Below are 10,981 nucleotides of genomic sequence, written 5' to 3'. Positions count from 1 at the left end.
TTAAGTCATCTAATCTCTGCCCAAAGCTTCCTGAATCAAACCAACATGTAGAAAGGGAACTTTACACCCAAACTCCCTACTTATGTTGCATAGTATATACTGGATATCTCCTGATATTATTATCTCCAAAAATGAACTCCTTATTTCTTTTACCAATCTCAATCCCAACTTGTTCTTCCCCCTATATTTCCCATCTCATTAAATGGTATCAACATTCACAGTCTCACATTTGATAAAGCTTGAATCATATCCTTCCTCTACACAGCAACTGGTAAATTTGAACTCAGAAATGTCTCCTGAAGCATGTCTTTCTTCTCCACTTCCATAGCTCCTGCAGCCATTTAGAATTTTCTGTCCAACATGGTAGCCACTAGCCACTTGGGATTATTTAAATTTAGACTACTTAACATTAAATAAAATTTAAAATTCAGTTGTTCACTCACCCTAGCCACACATGGCTAGTGGCTACCATATTGGCTAGGGTAAAGTAGAAAACATTTCTGTCACCATAGAAAGTTCTGTTGCAGAGTGCTGATTTAGTCATCGTATTACTCCTAAGGAAGACAGCAGATTCTGAATTGGCCTCTCCGGCATAAGTTCACCCTGTTCCAACCTAATGTCACACTGCTGCCAGAGCTCATTTTTGAGAAAAATAAATCATCCCAGTGAATTCCTTGATTAAAATTTCTCTCTGATATTTTATCATACAGCAAATGAAATTCAAAGACCTTAACATGGAATACATGATCCCTCACAATTGAGCACTAACATCTTCCCAGAGGTATTTCCTACAGCTCTCGACACATGCCTTACTCAATGTTATGGATGGAATGTATCCCCCCAATTCATATGTTGAATCCCTGACCTCCAGTGTGACTGTATCTTATTTAACTTATGAATTCAGAATAAAAACTATCATAGATATTCTAAGTTTACTCTCCACCACTGAAATCCTACACACATCCTTTATCTGCTCAACTCTAAACTGAAATCAGAAACCTAAGTCTTCTGCTAATTTATTCATTTTTATATCTCCTCCTAAGCCTTTGAAATGATGAACCTGGAATTTCTGGCCCACCATCACAGGGACCTCTATATTTCTGTCATCTTAGCTTGCTATATCATCTATAAAATGCCTTTAATGATAATTCAAAATAAAAATAAGTAAATATGGTAAGGTTTTTAACCATTGTTAAATCTATGTGACAGGTCTAGCTGGGGTTATTATACTAATCTCTTCATTCTTTAGTATGTTTGTAATACTCATCATGAAAGAGAAAAAGAAAATATATTAACGCAATGAAGTGAACTTGACCTTTAATACTACCCAGCTGTTTGACCTTGGAATAGTTAACTTTATGTCTTCACTTTACTCATCTATAAAATCTGTGATAATACCTCATAGAAATGATGTGAAGAGTAAAGGAATAGACTATTTTCTGACTTCTAATAAGCTCTAAAGCTTGCGAGCAACCATTTAAGCTGTTCCAACACTTAAATTTCTGAGTGGTTCAAATCATTTTCTGTGAGAGCTAATACATTGTCATGATCATCCATTGACATCTTAGTTCAATATTCTTTGCAAATAAACTAAGACAGTGACGGTTCACTAAGAAAGAGGTTGAGCATTTTTTATATGAGCGAAGATACAGAGATGAAAGACTCCTGAACTTTGGGTTTCTCATGGGACACATGCCCTGAAAATGCAGCTTCCAATTGACAGGAACTAACTCAGCCAATTGGTGGCAAGAAGGCACACTGAGAAGAAAGAGGAAACAGAGAGGTGAAGAGTCACAGTGTCACAGTTTTGACTAGAGCACATTTTTCCTCTGGTGTAAGGTGGAGCAACTAACAAAATCCCCACAATTTCCATAGAAGTGATTATTACATTCATGCATTGCACATACGTGTGGCTATACAACCGCTATTGTACTGCTAAAAAGAACAGCAATATTTAAACAGGTAGTAAACTTCTATTTTTTTTGCAGGATTTTTCTTGCTAACTGTGGTATCTTCTACAATATTTTCTTTATAAATGGTTGAATGTAGAAACAGACTATGGGGAGGAGGGAGAAGAATCAACTATTACCTTTTATCACTTTAAACACCCAAGAATTAAATACTTTCATGCATTCAGTACAATACACAGTATAAATCATTAACTACGTATTAGCAAAGAAAGGCAAATGTTAATCATCTCTTGTTTTTAGTTTTACAGAATCAGAGTAAATTAGAACATTTCATTAGGAAATTCCGTTATTTGGATTGTAATAATATTTAATTTATTATTAGATAAAGCAGATATAGTGTCTCACAGCATCTTATAATCTAAAATGTTAAAAAGTAAAATATGAATGCTATTACAGTCATTTCAAAACAGAACAATGATAAGATACTTCTAAAACTAATTCTTAAATTAAGCTTGGTAGTAATCTGTGACTACTTAGCAGTTTGCACCTTCATAAAACTATATGACTGTTATACTAGTTATTCCACTATTACAGAAATTAAAAAAAAAACACCATGGCTTATCATTACAATGAAAAAAAAAGTGAAAACGAATTAGTAATTTGCTAGGCTTACTAAAGTGAATTGATGAAGAAAGAATAGACCCAGTTCATGCAAAATACTGTGAAAATCCAACTATAAAAGCAACTCAACTATAAGGTTTTCTCTTAAAACTAACCAACTATGTTCCTTTGAAAAAGTTTAAGCCATTTATATAGGGTAAAATATGAGACAAAAATACTGAAGCTGGGATTCCTCTAATCAAAATAGTTGATCTGTCTCACAGACAATCATTCAATTTCTGTACTTGTGCTCAGGCCATTACTGAGCCCAGTCTAATGACTCAGTTCTGGCTAAAGACAGTATCCACAGCCAACAGGACCATCCATAAACATTTACAACTTTGGCCTCTATGCATCTGCCTTCTCTCCACATTCTCTTCAGGAATATCCCCTAACCCTTTCACCCAGTTGGTTCACTTCTCATCTATTTCCTCAGCCCAGTTACTACATATTTGCTCCCCTGACCTGTAGCTATGTCTTATTGCCTTTATGTTTTAAAAATATTTTTCTGAGTTCCATTTGAATCAGTTGAAAAAATGAGATTACTATGTATTACTGTGGCATTGGAGCTAAAAGTCTTTCCTCGTTGGTTGTCTCTGTCCACTAGAAGAGTGGTTCTCAGCCTTGGGAACACATCATCAGGGAAAGCGGAAGACTCCATGCTCATGACACAAGCCAGACCAATGAAATCAGAATCTCTGGGGGCTGGAAGCATATTCAAAGACCCCCAGGATATTTCAATGTGACCCCAAGGATCACTGATCTAGAGTAAATATTTACTGATATTGAAGAAATACCTTTGCAGTGCAAATCAGTATAAACAACAAAATGTTTGGTCGACCTCAATGTGAGGTCGATGTAGTAGATGAAGATTAAAAAGGAAATTGGGAATTGAAATTAAAACAATAGGTCAGATAATTCAAATGAAAATAGTATTTTGTTTGAAGTAGTTATCTGTATACTTGTTCTTATATATTCAACCTAGCATGAAAAAATATCTTAATGGATTATGATTTATATGTGGAGGAACATGAGACTGAGAGCATTACTGATTTCTTTCATATTTTAATTCACCTTGCACATGCAGATGCCAACCTCATCTAATTAAAGCAATTAAAACTAATGTATAACAGCAATTATTAAAGCTTTTTGGTTATGCCCTATATAGCTACTAATCTGACCCAGTTATAAATCCAAAATAAAAATATTCATTCTTTAGTCTATAAAACAACAGGCATCTAATATTAAGGTAAAATTTTGAGAGTTTCCCTATAAAAATAAAACACAGATAATGAAATTGGTGGTTGCATATGGAACAAAAATATGAAAAATAAAAATCTAGGTCATAAAAATTATTATGATAGTGATTTTAACCTTGTAAATGGCCTTATTAATGGTTACAGTAATCATCAGCATGGTGAGATTGATTTTGCAGAGAAGGAACTCCCCTATAGCAACATGATTTGAAAATAATAAAATGTTAGAATATAAAAAGGTCTATTTACATATGTATTCTACACTTCTAGCATGTAGCACAATAGCATGTAATCAACAGCAGAATAATATTTTATATTCAATATTTAAGTGGAAAGAATCGTTACTTTTTTTAAAATATTTTTCAAGAATCTAGAGTGCATGACAACAAAATGAATTAAGATCATAAGAAATGCTCAAATTGCACATCATGTAACCCAAAATCTATGTTCTCAAACTAGTTAACATTTGGAAATGGTTCTGCAAACAATACAGAAAACCTCAGGTATCACAATTGTTATATATGCCTGACATTTGCGGAGTATCCTGTCGGTCAGTGTCTGTCAAATAAAAATCATCAACAGAATGTGCTTTAATGAGATTATGAAAATAAAAATGAGAATGCATATATTCTTGAAAGTATAAAGATTAGAATTTATCCTGAGAGAACTAAAATACAGGTAATGTGATATTTATCTTAGAATCTAATCTCAAATATTCTTTAACTGATCATCTGGCTTAAGGTATAGTAAATAAAGCTATCAATATCAAAAGTTTACCTGTAACATAGAAATTTATTTTTCCTAAATACCCCAATTTTATAATATATATTTTCAAGTATGCTTAGGAGCTAAAGACATAGCTAAGAGAAAATATTTTTTTAAAAATCAAACATGTTAATATTCATATGTAATTTTGTAGCTTAGAATATTGTATATTTAAATATTACCAATCAACTTGAAGATTACAAATTTGTCAGATTCTTATCATATATCAAAAATATTATTTTGAATAACACTGCAAATTATAGAGAATTGCTGTCATAATTTTTGCTACTTGATTTATGTAATATAGTAGCTTAACTACTATAGCATAGGTATATGCAACAGATCTTGTTCTTTATTTTTCAATAAGTTACTTCCCAGATAAGTGTTTATATTTTTAAAAAATCAAGCCAGCTATTTTTCAGAAAATTAAAAAATATTGGTGGGTGCAAATGATTTCTATTATGTGTTGTAATACAAAATTTACTAAAGTAAATCCAATGTGTATTTGATCTCAAATTACTATGGACTCAAGCAAGGCATTTTGATTGCATCAGATCAATAATAAGTTTTTTGTTTTTCTTCTTTTGTTTGTTTTTCTGTTTTTTAGCATAAGAGATCAAAAAGCCCTTTAAAACAAGTTAAATAAAAATTAAATTAAATTAATTTTATTTTATACATATATGGAATGTGCCTTTTTTTATGGGGGAGAATATAAAACTAGAAGGTAACAATATGTCCTAACTTTTAAAACCTAGAAATCACTGCATTATTATATATATGAGTATGCTAAAGTTAATATTGTTCTCCTAAAATATAAATTCCAATAATTTGTATAACTAATATGACTAAATGTATTCTGTCCACATTTTATAAATACATTTATAAACTATTAAATTGTATATTTTTCATGAATATATTACCAATTCCAGAAATATAATGCATTTATTTTTAAAATAGCCTAGGCCTTTGTGACTACCTTAAAATATGGAAAATTTTGCATAAAATGTATATCTTGAACAAAGTTACTGATGATAATCATAATTTCATAAATATTTCATATAAGTATGTTTGAAATAAGTAAAAGTGTTTAGAAAGGAACTCACACACATTTTTCAGTCTCCAAGTAGCATTTTAAGCCATGTAATATAATTTGTAGTCGATATGATTGTGACTTTTGCAAAATTATAAATTATATACTAAACTAAGAAACCAATCAATTTATGTCATTAACCAAGAACACCTGCACCTTAAATTTGAAAATGTAATTTGTGAAAACAGTTATTGTGGAATAAATGTTTCAAATTGACAAACAAAAATCACACAACCAAGAAATAGCTACAAGACATCATAGGCCATAAATTCTGTCTTGTGGTGATGAGAAACTCAAATGACTGTGCGTACTTTGCAATGTGAAGAAGAAATGTTTCTAAAAAGGAGTTAAGGAGTTTTGTTTTGTTTTTGTAATGTGCTTTTGTGTATACAGTTAACAACTACGTGTTTATACAAAAACACAATCCAGATGTATTTCGTAACACTACAAATTAGTTTAACCTACACTTTACCTTACGGCTATGATGACACAAATATAAAGTTGAGAATTCTTTCAGGTCAGGGAAAAAATAAACATCTACTTATATTTAAACTTTGGATATTTGAACAAAGATATATTTGACATGCTTATTTGAAAGATAGTCTACTGATTATCAGTCTACTGACCATACAGGCTATCTCTTAAATGCTGAACTTATGAAAATTGCAATTTTTAGATATTTCTATAAGAATTACATTCAGAAAAGTGGGCAGATTCAAAATATTACAAGGTACCACTTTAAAAACAAATAGTATACTGAAACCCTTGCAACCTTTTTATTAGTAGTAAAATTAGCAGGTACATAAATTTCCTTATTTTTCCAATGCAATATATCTTGTCAAAATAAATAACTATGTAAAAAGCACACTAGCCATTCATTATTAACTCCTACCACTAAGACTAAGTTTAATCCCCAGGCATGAGTTATAGTGGCATGGTTAAGAAAAATTTGTAGGAAAGTGTCAGATCCATTTATCTAGTGAAGTAGCATTCTAAATTAATGTTGTAACCTCAATATTACTGTTTTCAACATTTAAGAATGTTGACAAAGCAAGTTTAGTTTGTGTTTAGCTTAATTGTCAAAAGCATAACTAATCAATCCAAAGTACAAACAACCCTTGAACCATGTTTATTATAAATAGGTATCCCTTAGCCCAGTTATCTTGTCAAGCATCACAAAGTCCTTTGGTCCATACTGCCCATACTTCCCCAGCACAAAGCAAGTGAGGCAAAATAGAGACAGTTGTTTTGTTCCTGTGTAGTATTGGGGAAGTAGTGAAGAGAAAGGAAAAGAGAGAATGTGGTGTATTATTTCTTTTTAAAAACAATACTATTTCATTGTGGTGTTTAAGAAATTACCCTTTGAATAAAACATTATGGCTTACTGAGATTCTGTCATCATTTCTTTCTTACTGAGAGGTCACTGCAGTGTCTTCATCTTCAACAGAGCTCTTGGGCAAATCTTATTTCAGCACCACGGACAGTAACACTTCTGCTAGGGTATGCACCCATGGTTGGTTGGTTGCATTGGTCATTTTTTAAGAAACTTGAATACACTTCTTTGTCAATCAGCAAGGGTTATATTCATTATTATATTAAACAGGAAGGGGTTGAAGATACACAATATGAAAGAGTTCAGTATTTTTCACTCATTTGCCATTTGGTACTTCTGTAGAGCATTCTGAAAAGTCAAACTAATTACATAAGGTGTCTGGTAAAACCTAACACTGATCATCGATCACCAGATACTTAATTAAACCATTCTACTTATATTGAGCATCACCTCAATAATTTTACAAATGCCTAAGGGAAAACAAAAAAACTTATGGTGAGTAAATATACTTAGGTAGGCCTCCAGACTTTCCAAACAACCAGAAATACCCATTCAAAACAAGTAAAATGTGGGGGTTTTTTTTCTTCCTATATAAACAACTACAAATACTTCCTCTTGTCCCTCTTGTCAGACAACTTAATGATTCACTATCAGAGACTTCATGCGTGCAGGTTCATAAGCCAAACTACACATGCCTGTCTCTGACCCTTTTGATTTTAGATGGAATCATCAGTATGCAGCCCCATCACTGTCTTCCTAACAAACCGCATTTAAATTCCATTTTTAATAAAAGGCAACAGTTTAAACCAATCACACATCTGTAATAGATAGTTAAAGCACTAGCTTGATTACCTCAGAAGACTAGGGTCTTCCCTGATCTTCTAAGGATTCCCAGAAGGAGGTACCACCAGTCCACCAGTAATCCACGAGGTATTCCCAACTCAAGAAGCAAGGCAAGCTCTTATAACCACAAAAACAGGGACTGAAGTAACAACAAAACCAGAGCCCAAAAAACTCTATTTTAAAACTCTAGAAGACACTCCGACCAAGCAAAACAGCTAGAAAAGCACAAAAAGGACAGAGAAATAAAAGAGGAACCCGCTGTTCCTACCTTACAGTCCTCAGGACACGATTTCACCGAGTACTCCTCCGATTGTAAATATTTATGGAGCACACTTTCAAACTCTTCGTATTTCTCCTGAGCGTGGTGATCGTAGTCTTGGTAAGCCTCGATGCATTGCCTGCAAGTGGTCCTTTCGCCGCCCTCCTTAAGCACCACATCCAGGCTACAGTTCAAAGTGTTGGGACTTGACAACCCCGAGAACAACTCCCAAAGTGTGTAGGAATTACAAAACGAAAGGTAAAAATCCGACAAGTTCCAGATCGGAGTTGGATGCGTGCCCCTCACCTGCTGCTCCTCCTCCCCGGCCGCCACCCCCCGACTCCAGTTCCTGGCGCACACGGCGTCGGCGCTCTCCACGGTGAAGCACTGGCCCGAGGAGGCGCCCTGGGGGTAACAAGTCTCCAGGCGCCACAGGGGTTTGGCAGAGTTTCCTAGAAAAAGAGCCTTGCTCCGGCTGTTTTTGCCTCGGTTGCCCTTGCTGCCGCCGCCGCCGTCTCCCGGGGAGGGGGGTAGGGTGGGGGACGAGGAGGCGGAGAGGAGTCTGTGTGCCTGGGCGGCGGGCGAGGACTCCCCCATGCTCGCCAGGAGCGCGGGCCAGGAGGGTTCCTGCTGCCGCTGCCGCTGCTGCTGCCTCTGCCGCTGCTGCCGCTGCTGCTGTTGCTGTTGCTGCTGCTGCTGCTGCTGCTGCTGCTGCTGCTGCTGCTGCTCCTTGTCCCGGGCTCGGGTCAGCTTGGCCTCGGCGCAGAACCACAAGTGATCAGAGAGCAGGACTGTGAAAAACAAGAGAGATGCCAGAGACAGTCGCCATTTCTGAGCCCTCTCTGAATCGATGAACGGTTTCTCGTTCTCCCGGGGTGCTGCCAACCAGATTTTTAAGCCGTCGTCATACTGCCGACACATCCAAGCACCTCTGGTCATATTTTGGGAACGCACAGCCCTGGCCGACTCCACCGTGAGGGCTCCTGTGCCGGTGTCACCACAATATGCATTGACTTAAAGGGTTTAATTTCCTTATCCCCTCCTCCCGTTTCTTCTATCTCTCTCTCTTTCCCTCTCTCCTCTTCTCTGTCTTCTTTCCTTCTCTCTCTCTCTCTCTCTCTCTCTCTCTCTCTCTCTCTCTCTCTCTCTCTCTCTCTCTCTCTTTCTTTCTGCCTGCCTACATAAATATTACCAGGCTTTGGAGGAAGATCTGACTTGCTTCCGACCTAATCATCAGCCGACCACATCCTCTGTAGAGTGGGAAACAATAATGCAGAGAGAGAGAGAGAGAGAGAGAGTGAGAGAGAGAGAGAGAGAGACAGAGAGACAGCGAGAGTCAGAGGCGGCTGGGGCTGGTGGCCGGTGGTGAGCTGAGTGCAGGAGGTGATGATGGAGGTGGTAGGGTAGCTGGCGCTGCTCCTCTCACCCAGGCATTGTCAGAGCGCGGGTCCCCATGGCCCTGCTGAGGACAGCCCGCTCCCCCCGGCCAGGGGCATGCCGCGTCTCCGCTGCCCACTGACAGCGACCAGAGAGCCTCCCCAGCTCCTCTCCTCCTCCTCCTCCGCTTCTCCTCCTCCTTTCTTTTCTTCTTTCTCTCCTCCTCCTGCTCCTACTTCTCGCTGTCTCTCCCGGAGTCCGGAGCCTGGGCGGCCGCCGCCAGCAGGGCTCTCCCTCCCCCCCACCCCCCACCCCGCGCTCTAACTGCCGCCGCCGCCGCCGCCGCCGCTGCTGCCGCAGGTCTGCCCGCGGGCGCCGCCGCCGGGCTTCGACTGCTGACACCGCCTCCCCCGGACCTCGGGGCCGAATCGCCTGGGCTGGGCCTCCCGAGAGCCACAGTCATCTTCAGTCCCCGGCTAAGTTGCCGCCATCTTCGTATTGGAGAAACACTTTTTTGGGGGGAGCGCTGGCTTTTGCGTCATCTCCTCCCGCGCCGAGATCTCTCCATCCTGGCGCATTGGCACCGGGCTCGGCCGGCGCGGAGGAGGAGGGCGAGGACTCGCCGGGGTCAGGGGAGGGGGGGTGCGGCTGTGCCGGCTGGCCCTCCTGGGCTTCTGGGCTCCGGAGCTTGTTCCTTCCTTTCTGTCCCGTATCCCCACCTTTTGGCTTATTCTGTTAGTACTGACAAAAGTCAGAATGCGAATGCGTGACTGAGGGTGCTAGACAATTTCTTCAGCATCTCCCACTCTCTCACTCTCTCTCTCTCTCTCTCTCTCTCTCTCTCTCTCTCTCTCTCTCTCTCTGAGAAAGCCCGAGTTGCAGGCGGGCAGTTCTGGGTTGCTAATGGGGAGAGGGTCCGGGTATTGCACTCTTAACTAAGTAATGCTCGCCTTCACATGGAAGGTTGGGGAAATAGGGGAGTAAACACGAACTGGATAGAGGATACAGGAGGTGACATCTGGTCTATGTGCCTCGGGATTGCTAGAAAACCAGAGATCAACAACTACCAGCGCATTATTCTGTCAAATGAGTTTAGTACCATATATAGAAGGGATGGTGTGCGTATCTATACCTACACATGTCGCTGTATATATTACTGCGACGTATTTCATATTCGAAAGTAAAAACAAGTGGCCTCATATAGTCAAGAAAAAAAATCAGTAAGACGTTGGATACCAGGGGTCAAAGCCTAGCCTCTGCTCCTAGTTCAACATATTGACCTCGGAGGGCTCCTCCTTGGAGCTGGAGCACCCCAAGCTCCCTTGACACTGACTCCTTCGGCCTGTGCCCCAGCGCCCACCAAGTTAGGTTTTGTCTCCCCAGGACTTCCGCAGCAGCAGGTCATCGGCCTGCCCGGGTGGCAGCCGCTGCAGCCTAAGCCTCTGGTGCCCCTTAGCGTTGATTCTCGGAGTTCCGGGAAAGCGACAG

At 39.0% G+C, this 10,981-nt stretch overlaps 1 protein-coding gene across 6 annotated transcripts in view; it reads right to left on the bottom strand.

Moving 5' to 3' along the window:
* NALF1 (NALCN channel auxiliary factor 1) overlaps window positions 1-9,715 on the bottom strand; it is a 628,625-nt gene extending 618,910 nt beyond the window's left edge. For 2 of the 6 annotated variants that reach the window (XM_019662428.1, XM_019662429.1), the window contains exon 1: window positions 8,126-9,714. In XM_019662428.1, coding sequence (XP_019517973.1) covers window positions 8,126-9,055 — 930 coding nt within the window. In that variant the 5' untranslated portion in view covers window positions 9,056-9,714. Of the gene's footprint in view, window positions 1-8,125 lie in introns of all 6 variants that reach the window. The other 4 variants (XM_019662430.1, XM_019662431.1, XM_019662426.1 and 1 more) reach the window with 3 other exon arrangements.
* Between the last annotated feature and the right edge of the window lie 1,266 nt (window positions 9,716-10,981).

This window comes from Hipposideros armiger, unplaced genomic scaffold, assembly GCF_001890085.2.
Source record: "Hipposideros armiger isolate ML-2016 unplaced genomic scaffold, ASM189008v1 scaffold_376, whole genome shotgun sequence".
Classification (NCBI taxonomy): Eukaryota; Metazoa; Chordata; class Mammalia; order Chiroptera; family Hipposideridae; genus Hipposideros; species Hipposideros armiger.
Note: the sequence above shows the minus strand (reverse complement) of the source record. Positions and strands in the feature narration are given on the sequence as shown.